General features: G+C 47.5%; 1 protein-coding gene across 1 annotated transcript in view; it reads left to right on the top strand.

Annotated features, from left to right (window-relative positions):
* LOC109885725 (nuclear receptor coactivator 2) overlaps nucleotides 1-21,517 on the top strand; it is a 223,519-nt gene that overhangs the window by 108,756 nt on the left and 93,246 nt on the right. Inside the window, 1 exon segment of the mRNA XM_031835033.1 lies at nucleotides 3,624-3,801. Coding sequence (XP_031690893.1) covers nucleotides 3,624-3,801 — 178 coding nt within the window.

Genomic DNA, 21,517 nt, shown 5'->3' with positions numbered 1-21,517 from the left:
CTGAGAGGTCAAATATACTGTTAAGATTTTCTACTGCCAAGTTTACACCTTCACTATTACAGTGGAACGTTTTACCCAGGAAATTGTCTAAGAGGGATTGAATTTGTTGTTGCCTAATAGTTTTTTGGTAGGTTTCCAAACTGCATTCCTTCCATCTATAGCATTTCTTAATGTTACTCAGTTCCTTTGGCTTTGATGCCTCATGATTGAGTATTGCTCTGTTTAAGTAGACTGTGATTTTGCTGTGGTCTGATAGGGGTGTCAGTGGGCTGACTGTGAACGCTCTGAGAGACTCTGGGTTGAGGTCAGTGATAAAGTAGTCTACAGTACTACTGCCAAGAGATGAGCTATAGGTGTACCTACCATAGGAGTCCCCTCGAAGCCTACCGTTGACTATGTACATACCCAGCGTGCGACAGAGCTGCAGGAGTTGTGACCCGTTTTTGTTGGTTATGTTGTCATAGTTGTGCCTAGGGGGGCATATGGGGGAGGGAATGCTGTCAGCTCCAGGCAGGTGTTTGTCCCCCTGTGTGCTGAGGGTGTCAGGTTCTTGTCCGGTTCTGGCATTTAGGTCACCACAGACTAGTACATGTCCCTGGGCCTGGAAGTGATTGATTTCCCCCTCCAGGATGGAGAAGCTGTCTTCATTAAAATATGGGGATTCTAGTGGGGGGATATAGGTAGCACACAGGAGGACATTTTTCTCTGTTAGGATAATTTCTTTTTGAATTTCTAGCCAAATGTAGAATGTTCCTGTTTTGATTAATTTAATGGAGTGAGTTAGGTCTGCTCTATACCAAATTAGCATACCCCCTGAGTCCCTTCCCTGTTTCACACCTGGTAGTTTGGTGGATGGGACTACCAGCTCTCTGTAACCTAGAGGGCAACCAGTGGGTCCATCTCCTCTATACCAGGTTTCTTGCAGGATGACAATGTCTGTATTACCGATTTCTTTGGTGAAGTCCGGGTTTCTGCTCTTTAGGCCAAAGGCAGATGACCTCAGGCCTTGGATATTCCAGGATAATATAGTGAAGGCTTTTTGTTCCATAGAGTGTCCAATGTTGTTGGTCGTGGTTTAGCCTCAGGCCAGTAAGTGTGAGCAGAGCCTGCTGAGCATCTGGTACATGCCATTGGCTTTGGCGAGTGTGAGAGTGGGGGTTGGGACTGTTTGCCCGCTCACTACCTGGGCGTATGTGTGGCTTCCATGTTGAGGCCCTCTTTGCAGGGGTGGGGTGCATGGGGTGGGCAGGAGTGGCATAGGTCTGATCTGAGGGGGCCTAAATGGAGTGTGGGCATGGTTGACGTGGGGGGGTGTTGATTGGTTGGGGTGGGGGTGTGGATGTGTCTGGGTGTACTGTGGTCTGGATGTAATTCCTCTTGGCGTGGGTCCTCTATGTGTAGGTCCAGGGGGAGGTCCTGCAGATCTGGGAGGGTGTCTCGCTGGTCTGGGTGGGGTGTCTATTGATCTGTTGCTCCTGTGTGGAGTGTTGGGATGCGTTTGAGAGCGATGTCCTTTAGAGTCCGGGCAAAGGTGGGCACTGCTGCCTTGTAGAGGTGGACCTGGTCATAGAGGCTGTTCAAGTCCAGGGTGGAGTGGTGGGCCAGGAAAACGTTTGGTTTTGAGGCACAGTCACGGGAAATACTTGCATTTACCCGCTGTATTGTGGCGGGGTGGAAGTCTTTTCGTGGTAGCAGGGTGGAGATAACCACTTGTGCGTTGGGGAAAGTAGAAGAAGCCTTTTCAATCACTCCCTTCAGTGCTGTGGCCACTCTTTCCTGCTGTGCTCTCAGGTTGTTTGTGCCTGTGTGTATTATTATGTGGCTGGGTGAGCCTAGTTTGGCCTCAGACAGAAGGTCTAGGGCACGCTGGGTGTTTGGACACCAGAGTTTAGACACACTGTGTTTGGGAAAAAGTATTTTTTCTTCTATATATTTCCCATTTGAGTCCATAAGTAGTACAATCTGTGTCTTGTGTTTGTCCTCAGTGGGTGTGGGGGGGTTGACAGAAGGGCTATCAGGGTGGCTGACAGGGGGGGTGCTCAGAGGGGGTGAGAGCCTCTGGGCTTGGGGTTCTTCATTTGTCTGTTGTGCTGTGGTGTCGACTCTATGGTCAGGTTCTGGTATGGACTGTTCTGCTGTGGTGTCGAGACTTTTGTTGGGTGCTGAGGTGGGCTGTTCTGCTGGCTTCTCTGTGGGGGTGGCCACCTCTCTAGTGGGTTGTTCTCTGTCACACGCCGTCCCCCTCAACTTCTCCTCCATCCCCCTCACCCTCTCCTCCATCCCCCTCAACCTCTCCTCCACCAGCAGTCTGATACTCTCCTCTAGTGCTCTGTTCTGCTCCTCTTTCTCCTGTTGTATTTGTCTCACCACTGTCCAAAGTGCAGATATGTCTCTGTCCACCTCCAGCTCTCCGGGTCTGGTTAAGGGGCTGTTGTTGTGCTGGACTGTGGTCTGGGTCTGTGCTGACTGAAGTGTAATCACCTGCTGTTCCAGCTCCACCTGCCTTATCTCCAGCTGGGTGAATTTGTCCTTCATTTCAATGAGGGAGTGGTAATCTGTGCTGGGAGGTTGACCCTCCGCTGGGGGTTGCTCATCTGTGGGGTTACATAATGAAGAGGTCTGGTCTGATCCTCTCGGGGTGGGGGTATCTTTATCAAGGGAGAGTTTCTCCTGCTGAGCTAATTCTTTGATTAGGTGAAAGTCCAGCTGAAACTGTTTGTGGTTACGATGTACCATCACTGTTCCGGACTTATAGATATTTATATTACTTAACTCAGAGTCCTCGTTGTCAAGTATTCTGAGTTTCCACCCCTCGTTAATCCCCCCTCTCGTAACAGAGGGGTAGTGTGCTAATATAGCACTGTGCCATGCCAGAGGATGGTTTGTGTGGAAGATAAGGTTGCTGATGTTCCCATTTTTGTAATAGTCAGCAAAAAGTGTCTCTTGATTTTCCATAAGGAGCTTCATTTTGTAATCTTTTCTTCCCTTATCATTCTTTACATGCGCAGGGTACTGTATTTTAATTACCTCTGAACAGCGGGAGGGAGCTTCTAAGGCCTCTCCATTTGGTTGGGGTAGACTGTGTGACTCTCCTGCCATTGTTGGGCTAATGAGCTTTGACACCTCTCACTTGACACGTCAGTGCTATTTGAAGCTGTATCAAGCTTGGCAGAATTATGTTAGAATTAGAGTTAGAAATCCTTATAAAGTAATGTTGTGTATTTTTCTTCTTGGCTTTTGGAAGAAAAAAATATATAGTTTCAGACTAAGCATTACTCACTCAGTTCCAGGTTGGATGGTGTTTTCAGGTTTCTGTTGTTTTCCAGAGAATTTGCTGTATAGAGAAACAAATCTTGGTAGTTGTGAACCTTCCAGGTGATTCCGTAATTCCGTCCAAAATCAGGTTGTAGGTTTTAAGTTTTGATTTGAAGTAGGGGTTATGTTGTAGAGGGTAGAATCCAGTATGTGTTCCTGACAAAAAATCTAAGTTTATCTAACTCCTAATCTATCTTTTTTAAAGAAAATGCTGAAAAATGCAGGAGCTCATCTGATTGTGACTTCCTCTCTGCTCTCTCTCTCTGTCTCTCTCTCTCTCTCTCTCTCTCTCTCTCTCTCTCTCTCAGGCCCTGGATGGGTTCTTCTTCGTGGTGAATATGGAGGGTAACATAGTGTTTGTGTCTGAGAACGTGACCCAGTACCTGCTGTATAACCAGGAGGAGCTGATGAACACCAGCGTCTACAGCGTCCTGCACGTAGGAGACCACGCTGAGTTCATCAAGAACCTGCTGCCCAAGAGCCTGGGTGAGTAACTCTCCATCTCTCTCTATCCCTCCATCTCTATGTTCTGCACGTAGGAGACCACGTTGAGTTCATCAAGAACCTGCTGCCCAAGAGCCTGAGTGAGTAACTCTCTATCCCTCCATCTATATCTATATCTCTATCCCTCCATCTCTCTCTCTCTCTATCCCTCCATCTCTCTATCTCTCTATCCCTCCATCTCTCTCTTTCTCTCTCTCTCTATCCTTCTCTCTCTCTCTATCCTTCTCTCTCTCTCTCTCTCTCTCTCTCTCTCTCTCTCTCTCTCTCTCTCGCTCTCTCTCTCTCGCTCTCTCTCTCTCTCCCGCTCTCTCCTTCTCTCTCTCTATCCCTCCATCTCTCTCTCTCTCTCGCTCTCTCTCTCTCTCTCTCTCCCGCTCTCTCCTTCTCTCTCTCTATCCCTCCTCTCTCTCTCTCTCTCGCTCTCTCTCTCTCTCCCGCTCTCTCCTTCTCTCTCTCTATCACTCCATCTTTCCTCTAACTGTCTTTCTTTTCTCCTTGACTACATCTTTCTCACTCCTCATTTCCTCCTCTCTTTCCCCTGAGAGGAAGGCAGGTAGTGGTTAATGTATGTCATCGCCCCAGCCTGTCGGAGCGTAGGGCAACAGCTCACTCTCAGTACTCCTATTGCACTCTAGGCTCTATCAGATCCAGGTCATCTCTATCTCTCACTCTTGCTCGCTCTCACTCAATCAAGGGTCTCTCTCTTTCTTTCTCTCTTGCTCTCTGTCTTTCTTGCTCTCTCTCTTACTCTCTGTCTCTCTTGCTCACTGTCTCTCTTGCTCTCTGTCTCTCTTGCTCTCTGTCTCTGTCAATTCAATTCAAGGGGCTTTATTGGCATGGGAAACATGTGTTAACATTGCCAAAGCAAGTGAGGTAGATATTATACAAAAGTGAAATAAACAATAAAAATTAACAGTAAACATTACACATACAGAAGTTTCAAAACAATAAAGACATTACAAATGTCATATTATATATATATATATATAGTGGTGGGAATTGGCAGGGACCACACAATTCAATTTTATCACAATTCTTGAGTTACGATTTAATACGTATTGGGATCATATACAGTGGGGCAAAAAAAGTGTTTAGTCAGCCACCAATGGTGCAAGTTCTCCCACTTAAAAAGATGAGAGAGGCCTGTAATTTTCATCATAGGTACACTTCAACTATGACAGACAAAATGAGAAAAAATAATCCAGAAAATCACATTGTAGAATTTTTATTGAATTTATTTGCAGATTATGGTGGAAAATAAGTATTTGGTCAATAACAAAAGTTTCTCAGTACTTTGTTATATACCCTTTGTTGGCAATGACAGAGGTCAAACGTTTTCTTTAAGTCTTCACAAGGTTTTCACACACTGTTGCTGGTATTTTGGCCCATTCCTCCATGCAGATCTCCTCTAGAGCAGTGATGTTTTTGGGCTGTTGCTGGGCAATGTGGACTTTCAACTCCCTCCAAAGATTTTCTATGGGGTTGAGATCTGGAGACTGGCTAGGCCACTCCAGGACCTTGAAATGCTTCTTACGAAGCCACTCCTTTGTTGCCTGGGCGGTGTGTTTGGGATCATTGTCATGCTGAAAGACCCAGCCACATTTCATCTTCAATGCCCTTGCTGATGGAAGGAGGTTTTCACTCAAAATCTCACGATACATGGCCCCATTCATTCTTTCCTTTACACGGATCAGTCGTCTTGGTCCCTTTGCAGAAAAACAGCCCCAAAGCATGATGTTTCCACCCCATGCTTCACAGTAGGTATGGTATTCTTTGGATGCAACTCAGCATTCTTTGTCCTCCAAACACGACGAGTTTAGTTTTTACCAAAAAGTTATATTTTGGTTTCATCTGACCATATGACATTCTCCCAATCTTCTTCTGGATCATCCTAATGCTCTCTAGCAAACTTCAGACGGGCCTGGACATGTACTGGCTTAAGCAGGGGGACACATCTGGCACTGCAGGATTTGAGCCCCTGGCGGCGTAGTGTGTTACTGATGGTAGGCTTTGTTACTTTGGTCCCAGCTCTCTGCAGGTCATTCACTAGGTCCCGCCGTGTGGTTCTGGGAATTTTGCTCACCGCTCTTGTGATCATTTTGAACCCACGGGGTGAGATCTTGCGTGGAGCCCCAGATCGAGGGAGATTATCAGTGGTCTTGTATGTCTTCCATTTCCTAATAATTGCTCCCACAGTTGATTTCTTCAAACCAAGCTGCTTACCTATTGCAGATTCAGTCTTCCCAGCCTGGTGCAGGTCTACAATTTTGTTTCTGGTGTCCTTTGACAGCTCTTTGGTCTTGGCCATAGTGGAGTTTGGAATGTGACTGTTTGAGGTTGTGGACAGGTGTCTTTTATACTGATAACAAGTTCAAACAGGTGCCATTAATACAGGTAACGAGTGGAGGACAGAGGAGCCTCTTAAAGAAGAAGTTACAGGTCTGTGAGAGCCAGAAATCTTGCTTGTTTGTAGGTGACCAAATACTTATTTTCCACCATAATTTGCAAATAAATTTGTTAAAAATCCTACAATGTGATTTTCTGGACTTTTTCCCCCTCATTTTGTCTGTCATAGTTGAAGTGTACCTATGATGAAAATTACAGGCCTCTCATCTTTTTAAGTGGGAGAACTGGCACAATTGGTGGCTGACTAAATACTTTTTTGCCCCAATGTATATACCGTGTTGTAACAATAGTTAAAGAACATAAGGGAAAATAAATAAGCATAAATATGGGTTGTATTTACAATGGTGTTCGTTCTTCACTGGTTGCCCTTTTCTCGTGGCAACAGGTCACAAACCTTGCTGCTGTGATGGCACACTGTGGAATTTCACCCAGTAGATATGGGAGTTTATCAAAATTGAATTTGTTTTCGAATTCTTTGTTGATCTGTGTAATCTGAGGGAAATATGTGTCTCTAATATGGTCATATATTGGGCAGGAGGTTAGGAAGTGAAGCTCAGTTTCCACCTCATTTTGTGGGCAGTGAGCACATAGCCTGTCTTCTCTTGAGAGCCATGTCTGCCTACGGCGGCCTTTCTCAATAGCAAGGCTATGCTCACTGAATCTGTACATAGTCAAAGCTTTCCTTAATTTTAGGTCAGTCACAGTGGTCAGGTATTCTGCCACTGTGTACTCTCTGTTTAGGGTCAGTCACAGTGGTCAGGTATTCTGCCACTGTGTACTCTCTGTTTAAGGCCAAATAGCATTCTAGTTTGCTCTGTAATTATCTTTTTGTTTTCTCATGATTTGGTTGGGTCTAATTGTGCTGTTGTCCTGGGGCTCGGTGGGGTGTGTTTAAGTTTGTGAACAGAGCCCCAGGACCAGCTTGCTTAGGGGACTCTTCCCCAGGTTCATCTCTCTGTAGGTGATGGCTTTGTTATGGAAGGTTTGGGAATCGCTTCCTTTTAGGTGGTTGTAGAATTTAACGGCTCTTTTCTGGATTTTGATCATTAGTGAGTATCGGCCTAATTCTGCTCTGCATTCATTATTTGGTGTTCTACGTCCTATACCAGTGGGGTCCAATGAGAGTGGGGTCCAATGAGAGTGGGGTCCAATGAGAGTGGGGTCCAATGAGAGTGGAGTCCAATGAGAGTGGAGTCCAATGAGAGTGGAGTCCAATGAGAGTGGAGTCCAATGAGAGTGGGGTCCAACACCAGTGGAGTCCTACACCAGTGGGGTCCTATACCAGTGGGGTCCTATACCAGTGGAGTCCTATGAGAGTGGGGTCCTATGAGAGTGGAGTCCTATACCAGTGGAGTCCTATGAGAGTGGGGTCCTATGAGAGTGGGGTCCTATACCAGTGGAGTCCTATGAGAGTGGAGTCCTATGAGAGTGGAGTCCTATACCAGTGGAGTCCTATACCAGTGGAGTCCTATACCAGTGGAGTCCTATACCAGTGGGGTCCTATACCAGTGGGGTCCTATACAAGTGGGGTCCTATACCAGTGGAGTCCTATACCAGTGGAGTCCTATACCAGTGGGGTCCTATACCAGTGGGGTCCTATGAGAGTGGAGTCCTATACCAGTGGAGTCCTATACCAGTGGAGTCCTATACCAGTGGGGGTCCTATGAGAGTGGGGTCCTATGAGAGTGGGGTCCTATGAGAGTGGGGTCCTATGAGAGTGGGGTCCTATACCAGTGGGTCCTATACCAGTGGGGGTCCTATACCAGTGGGGTCCTATGAGAGTGGAGTCCTATACCAGTGGAGTCCTATACCAGTGGAGTCCTATACCAGTGGGGTCCTATGAGAGTGGGGTCCTATACCAGTGGGGTCCTATACCAGTGGGGTCCTATACCAGTGGAGTCCTATACCAGTGGAGTCCTATGAGAGTGGGTTCCTATGAGAGTGGGGTCCTATACCAGTGGAGTCCTATACCAGTGGAGTCCTATACCAGTGGGGTCCTATGAGAGTGGAGTCATATACCAGTGGGGTCCTATACCAGCGGGGTCCTTTACCAGTGGGATTCTATACCAGTGGGATTCTATACCAGTGGGGTCCTATACCAGTGGGGTCCTATACCAGTGGGGTCCTATGAGAGTGGAGTCCTATGAGAGTGGAGTCCTATACCAGTGGGGTCCTATGAGAGTGGAGTCCTATACCAGTGGGGTCCTATACCAGTGGAGTCCTATACCAGTGGAGTCCTATACCAGTGGAGTCCTATACCAGTGGGGTCCTATACCAGTGGGGTCCTATACAAGTGGGGGTCCTATACCAGTGGAGTCCTATACCAGTGGAGTCCTATACCAGTGGGGTCCTATACCAGTGGGGTCCTATGAGAGTGGAGTCCTATACCAGTGGAGTCCTATACCAGTGGAGTCCTATACCAGTGGGGTCCTATGAGCGTGGGGTCCTATGAGAGTGGGGTCCTATGAGAGTGGGGTCCTATGAGAGTGGGGTCCTATACCAGTGGGGTCCTATACCAGTGGGTCCTATACCAGTGGGGTCCTATACCAGTGGAGTCCTATACCAGTGGAGTCCTATACCAGTGGAGTCCTATACCAGTGGAGTCCTATACCAGTGGAGTCCTATGAGAGTGGAGTCCTATACCAGTGGAGTCCTATACCAGTGGAGTCCTATACCAGTGGAGTCCTATACCAGTGGGGTCCTATGAGAGTGGGGTCCTATACCAGTGGGGTCCTATACCAGTGGGGTCCTATACCAGTGGAGTCCTATACCAGTGGAGTCCTATGAGAGTGGGTTCTATGAGAGTGGGGTCCTATACCAGTGGAGTCCTATACCAGTGGGGGTCCTATGAGAGTGGAGTCATATAACAGTGGGGTCCTATACCAGTTGGGTCCTATACCAGTGGGGTCCTTTACCAGTGGGATTCTATACCAGTGGGGTCCTATACCAGTGGGGTCCTATACCAGTGGAGTCCTATGAGAGTGGAGTCCTATGAGAGTGGAGTCCTATACCAGTGGGGTCCTATGAGAGTGGAGTCCTATACCAGTGGGGTCCTATACCAGTGGGGTCCTATACCAGTGGGGTCCTATGAGAGTGGAGTCCTATACCAGTGGGGTCCTATACCAGTGGGGTCCTATACCAGTGGGGTCCTATACCAGTGGGGTCCTATGAGAGTGGAGTCCTATACCAGTGGGGTCCTATACCAGTGGAGTCCTATACCAGTGGAGTCCTATACCAGTGGAGTCCTATACCAGTGGAGTCCTATACCAGTGGGGTCCTATACCAGTGGGGTCCTATACCAGTGGGGTCCTATACCAGTGGGGTCCTATACCAGTGGAGTCCTATACCAGTGGAGTCCTATACCAGTGGGGTCCTATACCAGTGGGGTCCTATACCAGTGGGGTCCTATACCAGTGGAGTCCTATACCAGTGGGGTCCTATGAGAGTGGAGTCCTATACCAGTGGGGTCCTATACCAGTGGGGTCCTATACCAGTGGAGTCCTATACCAGTGGGGTCCTATACCAGTGGAGTCCTATACCAGTGGGGTCCTATACCAGTGGGCCAGTGGGGTCCTATACCAGTGGGGTCCTATACCAGTGGGGTCCTATACCAGTGGAGTCCTATACCAGTGGAGTCCTATATAGAGTACAATCTGCCGTTTGAGACTCAGCCTGTGTGTATCACGTGGAGGTCTCTAAGCTGTCCGGGTGGCAGGCGTCGCAGAAAAGAGCACCCTGGGAAGGGGGAAATGATCTTCAGGTTGTGTTGGGCTGTGCTGTGGCCCAGATTCACAGATTATCAATGCCCCCCCCCCGACCCTCCATGCAGCTGAATGAGAGCATGAACAGATGGGAGAGTGTGTGTGAGAGAAGAGAGGGGTTTGGGTTTCTCAAGGTCTTTTATACATAGCAACCTTGTTCTGATACTTCCTCTGTCTCCTTCAGTGTCTTTATACATAGTGGTCCTTTAAAACACCGTCCTCTGTCTCCTTCAGTATCTTTTATACATAGTGGTCCTTTAAAACACCGTCCTCTGTCTCCTTCAGTGTCTTTTATACATAGTGGTCCTTTAAAACACCTTCCTCTGTCTCCAACAGTGTCTTTTTCATCTTCATGTGGATGACCCAAAAGCAGAAATAATTGGTAACAATGACTCTTTCTTTCTCTCTCTCTCCTCCTCTTCTCTCTCTCTCTCTCTCTCTCTCTCCCTCTCTCTCTCTCCATCCCTCTCTCTCTCCCCCTCCTCCTCCCTCTCTCTCTCTCTCTCTCTCTCTCTCTCTCTCCCTCCCGCCATCCCTCCCTCTCCCTCCCTCTATATCCATCCCTCCCTCCCTCTCCCTCCCTCTCTCTCTCTCTCTCCCGCCATCCCTCCCTCCCTCCCTCCCTCCCTCCCCTCCCTCCCTCCCTCTGTAGTGAACGGTGTGCCGTGGTCCAGTGAAGGTCCCAGGAGGAACAGTCACACGTTAACTGTCGAATGCTGGTCAACCCTCACAGTGACAACAGGGACGAGACCAACGACCATGAGGGGCAGAAACAGAAATATGAGACCATGCAGTGTTTCGCTGTCTCCGAACCCAAGAGCATCAAGGAGGAGGCAGAAGGTATGGAGGGAGGGAGGGAGGGAGGGAGGGAAAGGATGGTGCGTTGAGAATACAATCAGAAATACTGTTAGAATGTTTTGCATTTGACTACCATAGCCCCAATTCTTTTTTAAAAGCTAACATTTGCTGTCCTAAACCCTAGCTATTGCTACTTTGGCCTGCTACTTTGGCCTGCTACATTGGCCTGCTAGCTGGAGTGACCGAGGGTGCTAGGATCTGTCTATAGTGTGTGTCCTAAGCCCTAGCTACTTTTCCAATGACTCTTCGGCTATAAGCGAATAGGGTGCCATTTGGAACACGATCGTCATGCTGATTTAAGGAAATTAGAAACAGTTCTGCCTCCTGTTCCCTATATCGAGGCTATTCAAGTCTTCCCTTTCGAGGTCTGGACTGAAATACTTTTTTTTTCTGTTCTACCTGAAATTTAATATCACCCACCTGGTGTTCCAGGTATAAATCAGTCCCTAATTTTATATTTTTATATATATATATATATATATATATATATATATAATATTTATTTGAAGTCAGAAGTTTACATATGCCTTAGCCAAATACATTTAAACTCAGTTTTTCACCATTCCTGACATTTAATCCTAGTAAAAAGTCCCTGTCTTAGGTCTGTTAGTATCACACTTTATTTTAGGAATGTGAAATATCAGAATAATAGTAGAAAGAGTGATTTATTTCAGCTTTTATTTATTTCATCACATTCCCAGTGGGTCAGAAGTTTACATACACTCAATTCATTTTGGTAGCATTTCCTTTAAATGGTTTACCTTGGGTCAAACGTTTCGGGGGTAGCGTTCCACAAGCTTCTCTCAATAAATTGGGTGAATTTTGGCCCATTCCTCCTGACAGAGCTGGTGTAACTGAGTCAGGTTTGTAGGCCTCTTTGCTCACGCACACTTTTTCATTTCTGCCCACACATTTTCTATGGGATTGAGGTCAGGGCTTTGTGATGGCCACTCCAATACCTTGACTTTGTTGTCCTTAAGCCATTTTGCCACAACTTTGGAAGTATGCTTGGGGTCATTGTCCATTTGGAAGACCCATTTGCGACCAAGTTTTAACTTCCTGACTGATGTCTTGAGATGTTGCTTCAATATATCCACATAACTTTCCTACCTCATGATTCCATCTTTTTGTGAAGTGCACCAGTCCCACCTGCAGCAAAGCATCCCCACAACATGATGCTGCCATCCCTGTGCTTCACGGTTGGGATGGTGTTCTTTGGCTTGCAAGCCTCCCCCTTTTACCTCCAAACATAACAATGGTCATTATGGCCAAACAGTTGACGAATTTTTGTTTCGTCAGACCAGAGGACATTTCTCCAAAAGTATGATCCTGTCCCCATGTGCAGTTGCAAACTGTAGTCTGGCTTTTTATGGCGGTTTTAGAGCAGTGGCTTCTTCCTTGCTGAGCGGGCCTTTCGTGTTATGTCGATATAGGACTGGTTTTCCTGTGGATATAGATACTTTTGTACCTGTTTTCTCCAGCATCTTCACATATTGCTCTGCTGATGTTCTGGGATTGATTTGCACTTTTCGACCCCAAAGTACGGTGATCTCTAGGAGACAGAACGCGTCTCCTTCCTGAGCGGTATGATGGCTGCTTGGTCCAATGGTGTTTATACTTGCGTACTATGCTTGTACAGATGAACGTGGTACCTTCAAGAGATTGGAAATTGTTCCCAAGGATGAACCAGACTTGTGGAGGTCTACAATTTGTTTTCTGAGGTCTTGGCTGATTTCTTTTGATTTTCCCCACGATGTTAAGCAAAGAGGCATTGAGTTTGAAGGTAGGCCTTGGTAGGCCTTGAAATGCATCCACAGGTACACCTCCAATTGACTCAAATGATGTCAATTAGCCTATCAGAAGCTTCTAAAGCCATGACATTATCTGGAATTTTCCAAGCTGTTTAAAAAGGCACATTCAACTTAGTGTATGTAAACTTCTGACTTGTGATACAGTGAATTATAAGTGAAATAAACTGTCTTTAAACAATTGTTGGAAAAATTACTTGTGTCATGCAGAAAGTAGATGTCCTAACCGACTCGTCAAAACTATAGTTTGTTAACAAGACATTTGTGGAGTGGTTGAAAAACGAGTTTTAATGACTCCAACCTAAGTGTATGTAAACTTCAGACTTAAATTACATTTATATGTAGTTGATGTTCAAAAGCATAGACATTTGAACTGGTTTTGACGTCCACATTTATAGAGGGGACTCCTATAGAGGGCTCCTACAGCTCTGTTACATCCTGGGTCTGTACATAGTCAATGGTAGGCTTCGAGGACACTCCTATAGAGGGCTCCTACAGCTCTGTTACATCCTGGGTCTGTACATAGTCAATGGTAGGCTTCGAGGACACTCCTATAGAGGGCTCCTACAGCTCTGTTACATCCTGGGTCTGTAAATAGTCAATGGTAGGCTTCGAGGACACTCCTATAGAGGGCTCCTGCAGTTCTGTCACACGCTGGGTCTGTACATAGTCAATGGTAGGCTTCGAGGACACTCCTATAGAGGGCTCCTGCAGTTCTGTCACACGCTGGGTCTGTACATAGTCAATGGTAGGCTTCGAGGACACTCCTATAGAGGGCTCCTGCAGTTCTGTCACACGCTGGGTCTGTACATAGTCAATGGTAGGCTTCGAGGACACTCCTATGGTAGGTACACCTACAGCTCTGTTACATCCTGGGTCTGTACATAGTCAATGGTAGGCTTCGAGGACACTCCTATGGTAGGTACACCTACAGCTCTTTTACATCCTGGGTCTGTACATAGTCAATGGTAGGCTTCGAGGGAAACTCCTATGGTAGGTACACCTACAGCTCTGTTACATCCTGGGTCTGTACATAGTCAATGGTAGGCTTCGAGGACACTCCTATGGTAGGTACACCTACAGCTCTGTTACATCCTGGGTCTGTACATAGTCAATGGTAGGCTTCGAGGACACTCCTATGGTAGGTACACCTACAGCTCTGTTACATCCTGGGTCTGTACATAGTCAATGGTAGGCTTCGAGGACACTCCTATGGTAGGTACACCTACAGCTCTGTTACATCCTGGGTCTGTACATAGTCAATGGTAGGCTTCGAGGGGACTCCTATGGTAGGTACCCCTACAGCTCTGTTACATCCTGGGTCTGTACATAGTCAGTGGTAGGCTTCTATGACACTCCTATGGTAGGTACACCTACAGCTCTGTTACATCCTGGGTCTGTACATAGTCAATGGTAGGCTTCGAGGACACTCCTATGGTAGGTACCCCTACAGCTCTGTTACATCCTTGGTCTGTACATAGTCAATGTACAGCACATCCTTTGGCAGTAGTACTTTATCACTGACCTCAACCCAGATTCTCTCAGCGTTCAGTCAGCCCACTAACACCTCTATCAGACCACAGCAAAATCACAGTCTACTTGAACAGAAAAATACGCAATCATGAGGCATCAAAGCCAAAGAAACTGTATAATATGAGGAGATGCTTGAAGGAAAGTATTGTGGAAACCGACCAAAAAACAGTTAGGCAACAACAAATTCAATCCCTTTTAGACATCTTCCTGGACAAAACGTTTCACTGTAATTGTAAAGGTGTAAACTGGGCAGTAGGAAGCCTAAACAGTATAATTTGACCTTTCAGGTTCAAATCTAAAAATGTAAACCGGACAACCTAAGAAAATACAATGACAAATGTTTTGTTGAAAAATACAAAAGCCTAAGAAATAATTGAGAAACCTATCCAACGAAAAACATAGAGCCTCAGAAAAGTCTTCGCCTTCACTATGGCGAATCACTAAAACAATACAGAAATACACTACGGAAAAAGAGGAACCTGCACAACAGAAATCAGTTCAATGTATTTGAAGAATCCATAGAATCTAACCACTTCTGGGAAAATTGGAAAACACTAAACAAACAACAAACACGAAGAGCTATCTATCCGAAACAGAGATGTATGGATAAACCACTGCTCTCTTTAACTTGTTGACGCACATCCCCGTAGCGGGATAATTGTCATCAGCAACCGCTGAATAGCATAGCAACCACAGTCAAAATAATATTACGAAAAAATATTCATATTCATGAAATCACAAGTGCAATATTGCAAAACACAGTTTAGCCTTTTGTTAATCCACCTGTTGTCTCAGATTTTGAAATTATGCTTTACAGCGAAGCAATCCAAGCGTTTGTGTACATTTATCGATAGCCTAACATAGCATTATGTACACTAAGCATTAAGTAGCTAGGTCCCGAAAATCAGAAAGACAATCAAATTAATCGTTTACCTTTGATGATCTTCGGATGTTTTCACTCACGAGACTCCCAGTTACACACAAATGTTCCTTTTGTTCCATAAAGATTATTTTTATACCCAAAATACCGACGTTTGTTTGGCGCGTTATGTTCAGAAATCCACAGGAAAGAGCGGTCACGCTCATAATGTCCACAGAGAACATGTCAAATGTTTTTTATAATCAATCCTCAGGTTGTTTTTAAAATATATATTAGATAATATATCAACCGGGTGTGTGTAGCTTTTCAATAGGACCAGGAGGAACACATGGCCACTTTACTCTGTAGTGCAAAACTCACTCTGAGAGCCCCCACCTATCCACTTACGCAAGGTGATCCTTTCACGCTCATTTTTCCAAATAAAAGCCTAAACTATGTCTAAAGGACTGGTGACACCTTAGGGAAGCCATAGGAAAAGGAATCTGGTTGATATCCCTTTAAATGGAAGATAGGCATGCATAGGAACAGAGAGGTTTCCAAATAAGAGGCACTTCCTGATTGGATTTTCCTCAGGCTTTCGCCTGCAATATCAGTCTGTTATACTCACAGACAATATTTTTACAGTTTGGAAACTTTAGAGTGTTTTCTATCCTACTCTGACAATTGTATGCATATTCTAGTTTCTGGGGCTGAAATCTCCTCTCTCTCTCTCTCTCTCTCTCTCTCTCTCTCTCTCTCTCTCTCTCTCTCTCTCTCTCTCTCTCTCTCTCTCTCTCTCTCTCTCTCTCTCCCATCTCTCTCTCTCTCTCTCTCTCCCTCTCTCTCTCTCTCTCCTCTCTCTCTCTCCTCCCCTCCTCTCTCTCTCTCTCCCCTCCTCTCTCTCTCTCCCCTCCTCTTCTCTCTCTCCCCCTCCTCCTCTCTCTCTCTCCCCTCTCCTCTCTCCCCTCTCTCTCTCTCTCTCTCTCTCTCTACCCTTCTGTCTCTCTCTCCTCTCCCTCTCCCCTTCTGTCTCTCTCTCCCCTCCTCTCTATCTCTCTCTCCCCCCTTCCTGTCTCTCTCCCTCCTGTCTCTACCCCCCTGTCTCTCTCCCCCTCTAGACTTCAGTCATGTCTGATATGTGTGGCTCGCAGGATGCCCATGAAGGAGCGGGCCCGTTCTCCCCACGCACGAGAGCTTCACCACCCGCCCAGGACCTGCAAGGTAACCAATCACAGCACTCGATCATACCAGCGGTCTGACATTAACCAATCACACAGCCACAGAATTATGACCAAGGCAGTCCAACCAGACTGTTTTCTGATTGATTAAGAAACTATCTATAAATGATTCAGACGGACTGGAAACCAATTGCAGAAACCGTATTTAATGACTAGGTAGGGAGGTAGCCAATGACAGAGTTTCTCAGGTTGTCACTGTCAAGAGAGAACCAATTGTAGAGACCTGTCTTCCAGCTGTTTGCCCACCCCTCTCTCTCAGCCTGGGCAGTGCCCAGGCACCAGCTACTGTTCCTGTTAACACACACGCTTCTGAACATAAAGAACCTCACACTCTATATCGAGCTGTTGACACCGACTATATAGTACAGGGATAGATGCCCCACACACACACACACACACCACACACACACACACACCACACACACACACACACCACACACCACACACACACACCACACACACACCACACACTGTGCTCCTCTTTCAAACTGGCTGTGAGGTAAAGTATGAAGTCACTGTAGGATCACCAACCTGTCTGTCTGTCTGGCTCCTACCAGCCACTGATGTGTGGACAGTATATACACACACACACACATTTTGTGATCAGTAGCTGTCTCTCTCTTCTCTCTCTCTCTCTCTCTGCTGTGTCCCTAGGTAAGATCACGTCACTAGACACCAGTCTTCCTAGAGCTCTATGAAGCCTGGCTGGGAAGACCTGGTGAGGAGAAGCATCCAGAGGTTTCACCTACAGAACGACGGAGAGATGGTCCTCGCCAAGAGACACCAACAAGTAGGGTGAGACTACCAGACGAGGCCTGTATCATCTTAGACTACCAGACGAGGCCTGTATCATCTTAGTACGACCAGACGAGCTTATATCATCTTAGACTACCAGCCGAGGCCTGTATCATCTTAGACTACCAGACGATGGCCTGTATCATCTTAGACTACCAGACGAGGCTTATATCATCTAGACTACCAGACGAGGCCTATATCATCTTAGACTACCAGACGAGGCCTATATCATCTTAGACTACCAGACGAGGCTATATCTTCTTAGATACCAGACGAGGGCCTATATCATCTTAGACTACCAGACGAGGCCCTATATCATCTTAGACTACCAGACGAGGCCTATATCATCTTAGACTACCAGACGAGGCCTGTATCATCTTAGACTACCAGACGAGGCCTATATCACTCTTAGACAAGACCTATATCATCTTAGACTACAGACGAGGCTTATATCATCTTAGACTACCAGACGAGGCCTATATCATCTTAGACTACCAGACGAGGCCTATATTCTTAGACTACCAGACGAGGCCTATATCTTCTTAGACTTACCTGACAAGACCTATATCATCTTAGACTACCTGACGAGGCTTATATCATCTTAGACTACTGACGAGGCCTATATCATTTAGACAAGACACCTATATCATCTAGACTACCAGACGAGGCTTATATCATCTTAGACTCACCAGACGAGGCCTATATCATTCTTAGACTACCAGACGAGGCCTGGTATCATCTAGACTGCCAGACGAGATCTATCATCTTAGACTACCTGACAAGACCTTATCATCGTTAGAGAATTTCAACACATCATGTTGATTTCATGGATGCATCCAAAGTAGTTACGTTTCTCCATCCCCGATCCCTCAGCTGTGCCGGGGTGCCTGCTCTGTTGTTTGTGAATTCCGGCTTGCCTCTTTAACTCTCCCTCGTCGCTGTGGTGTCTCTCTGCAGTGTTGCGTCACGGCCAGGCATTCAGCACCCATCTACAGGTTCTCTCTGTCAGACGGGACCATCGTGTCGGCTCACACCAAGAGCAAGCTGGTCCGCTCCCACTGCCACCAACGAACCTCAGCTCTACATGTCTCTACACCTGCTACAGAGGTACGTTCCCTAACCCCTGACCCCTAACCCCTGAACCCCAGCTCTACATGTCTCTACACCTGCTACAGAGGTACGTTCCCTAACCCCTGACCCCTAACCCCTGAACCCCCAGCTCTACATGTCTCTACACCTGCTACAGAGGTACGTTCCCTAACCCCTGACCCCTAACCCCTGAACCCCAGCTCTACATGTCTCTACACCTGCTACAGAGGTACGAACCCTAACCCTGACCCCTAACACCCCTGACCCCAGCTCTACATGTCCTCTACACCTCCTACAGAGGAACGTTCCATAACCCCTGACCCCAGCTCTGACCCGAAATTTGGTTTACATCCCTGTTAGTGAGCATTTCTTCTTTGCCAAGATAATCCATCCACATGGACAGGTGTGGCATATCAACAATCTGATTCAACAGCATGTTCATTACACAGGGATGCACCTTGCGCTGGGTGCAATAAAATACCATTCTAAAATGTGCAGTTTGTCACACTACACAATGCCACAGATGTCTCAAGTTTTGAGTGAGCGTGGATTTGGAATGCTGACAGAAGTCAATATCTACCAGAACTGTTGCCAGTGAATGTAAGTGTTCTTTGTGTGTGTGTGTGCTGCTCTGTGTTACTGCTCTGTGTGTGTGTGTGTGTTACTGCTCTGTGTTACTGCTCTGTGTGTGTGTGTGTTGCTGCTCTGTGTGTGTGTGTGTTGCTGCTCTGTGTTACTGCTCTGTGTGTGTGTGTGTTGCTGCTGCTCTGTGTGTGTGTGTTACTGCTCTGTGTGTGTGTGTGTTGCTGCTCTGTGTGTGTGTGTTGTGTGTTGCTGCTCTGTGTGTGTGTGTGTGTGCTGCTCTGTGGTTACTGCTCTGTGTTTACTGCTCTGTGTGTGTGTGTAGTGTGTTACTGCTCTGTGTGTGTGTGTGTGTGTTATGCTCTGTTGTGTGTGTGTGTGTTACTTGCTCTGTGTGTGGTGTGGTTACTGCTCTGTGTGTGTGTGTGTGTGTGTGTTACTGCTCGTGTGTTACTGCTCTGTGTGTGTGTGTTACTGCTCTGTGTGTGTGTGTTACTGCTCTGTGTGTGTGTAACCTCACCTCTTGTATCCCGTGTGTTCTCCCCAGAGAGCAGTCAGTGTGTGGTTTGGGGCCGGGTCAGGACATGGGCCCCGGTGGACAGGGCCAGCAGGGGACAGTGATGGGCCCCGGCCCCAACCAATGGTCCCCAACCCCTCAATGACACCTCCAACCCCGGGGAACAATATCTGGCCTGGTGCCCCTGGGACAGGACACCACGATAGCTCCAACAGCACGCCCTTCTCCCTTCCTCATGGAGGTCCAGGGTCCCGAGAACCAGGGCTCGGACCCATGGGGTCCGGGTCTGGACACATGCAGGGCTACCGCTACGGTTGCCCTCCCCAGCCCATGGGCTACCCTGGAGGGATGCAGGGCGGCATGGGCATGGGCATGAACCCCCCAACCATCCCCACCAGCAAGGGGCCAGCTGGAGGATGAGCAGCCCGTCTCGAGGCAGCCCTACCCCAGCTGGAGGCCCCCATCTGGGGCAACAGAACTCGATGCTGTCCCCTAGGCACCGGGCGAGTCCGGGGATGGCAGGGAGCCCTCGCGTGGCCCCATGCCTGCACTCTCCCTCCCCTGTGGGGATGTGTGGGTCTGGAACAGGGGTTGCAGTAGGAGGTAGCGGTCCTGCGGCTAACAGTCATGCTAACAGTCAGGCTAACAGTCTTGCTAACAGCTACACCAGTAGTTCTCTGTCGGCCCTGCAGGCCCTGAGTGAGTGTCACGGGGTTGGACACGGCGGTTGCGTTCACCCACACATTCATGGCGCTGGGGGTCATTCGCACGCACACACCCTGGGGTCACCGGACAGGAAGATGATGGGGTCGCCAGCCGGAGTCACGATGGGGGCAGGGGTCAACCCTCACATGATGTCGAAGCTTGGCGGTTGGGGTGGCACTAACGTGGATCCTCACGGAGAGCAGGGTGGACAGTACGACCAGAGACAGACTGGACAGACAGACTGACGGGAACGGGTAGCAGCGGTAACCACGGTGACGTCAAAGAGGAGAGGGACGCTCAAACGACGGCCCCAACGCGCAGAGCCGTGTCCTCCACGACAACAAGGGCCCACACCAAAATACTCCAGCTCCTCACCACCAAGTCCGAACCCCTCGACACCCCCCCGTCTCCCAACGGAGGAGGAGCACCCCAAGGACCCCGCGTCAGGGCTGGGGGCCCTCATGGTCCAGGGGCCCAGGGGGCCACGCCACATCCCTAAAGGAGAAACACAAAATACTCCACAGGCTGCTCCAGAACAGCACCTCTCCTGTCGACCTGGCCAAGCTCACCGCTGAGGCCACTGGCAAGGAGCTGGGAGAGCAGGGGAGTAACGTCAACACCCAGGTGGGTACAGGAGGGGGTACAGATGGGAACCTCCTCTCCAAACAGGAGCCCCTGAGTCCTAAGAAGAAGGACAACGCACTGCTGAGGTACCTGCTGGATGAAGAGGAGGGGGGCATGAAGGAGAGGCAGGCTAGGATGGAGGGGAGGAGGAGAGGTGAAGACTGAGATGAAACACCCCCTCCATGTGAAGACTGAGAAACAGGATACAGGATATGATCGCTCTGAGCAGGTGGGTGGCATGAGATTTCTCTCATTTATGACTCATAATTGTAAAGGATGAGTAGCACCATGGTTTGGGTACAAGTTGACGGAATGATTATTAACGATTAGTTATATTTTCATTAGATTGTTTTTTTTTTGTTTTTTGGAATGATAGTTGATGTTGAATGAATGGTATTTAATAGAGGAATACTTCCAGTCATTGTGTTAGAGCTAGTTAGAAACTCCCTCCAAACTGCACACAGAGACATAAAAAATTATATCCACAAGTTAAACTGACTAGTACTGGGGAACTTGATAAAGGTCCTCATTGTCAAAAGTATAAGTAGTGTCAAATTCAGAGAATCTAGAAGTCGAATGAGAGAGTCGGTGTTCTAGGATGAGAGAGTCGGTGTTCTAGGATGAGAGAGTCGGTGTTCTAGAGTCGGTGTTCTAGGATGAGAGAGTCGGTGTTCTAGGATGAGAGAGTCGGTGTTCTAGGATGAGAGAGTCGGTGTGTTCTAGGATGAGAGTCTGAGATGTTGAGTCGGTGTCTATAGAGATTGGAGAGAGTCGGTGTTCTAGAATGAGAGAGTCGGTGTTCTAGGATGAGAGAGTCGGTTTGTTCTAGAATGAGAGAGTCGGTGTTCTAGAATAGAGTCGGTGTTCTAGAATGAGAGAGTCGGTGTTCTAGAATGAGAGAGTCGGTGTTCTAGAATGAGAGA

The sequence above is a fragment of the Oncorhynchus kisutch genome, linkage group LG11 (genome assembly GCF_002021735.2).
Source record: "Oncorhynchus kisutch isolate 150728-3 linkage group LG11, Okis_V2, whole genome shotgun sequence".
Taxonomy (NCBI): Eukaryota; Metazoa; Chordata; class Actinopteri; order Salmoniformes; family Salmonidae; genus Oncorhynchus; species Oncorhynchus kisutch.
The sequence above is the reverse complement of the archived record's forward strand: the minus strand, read 5'-3'. Positions and strand labels throughout refer to the sequence as shown.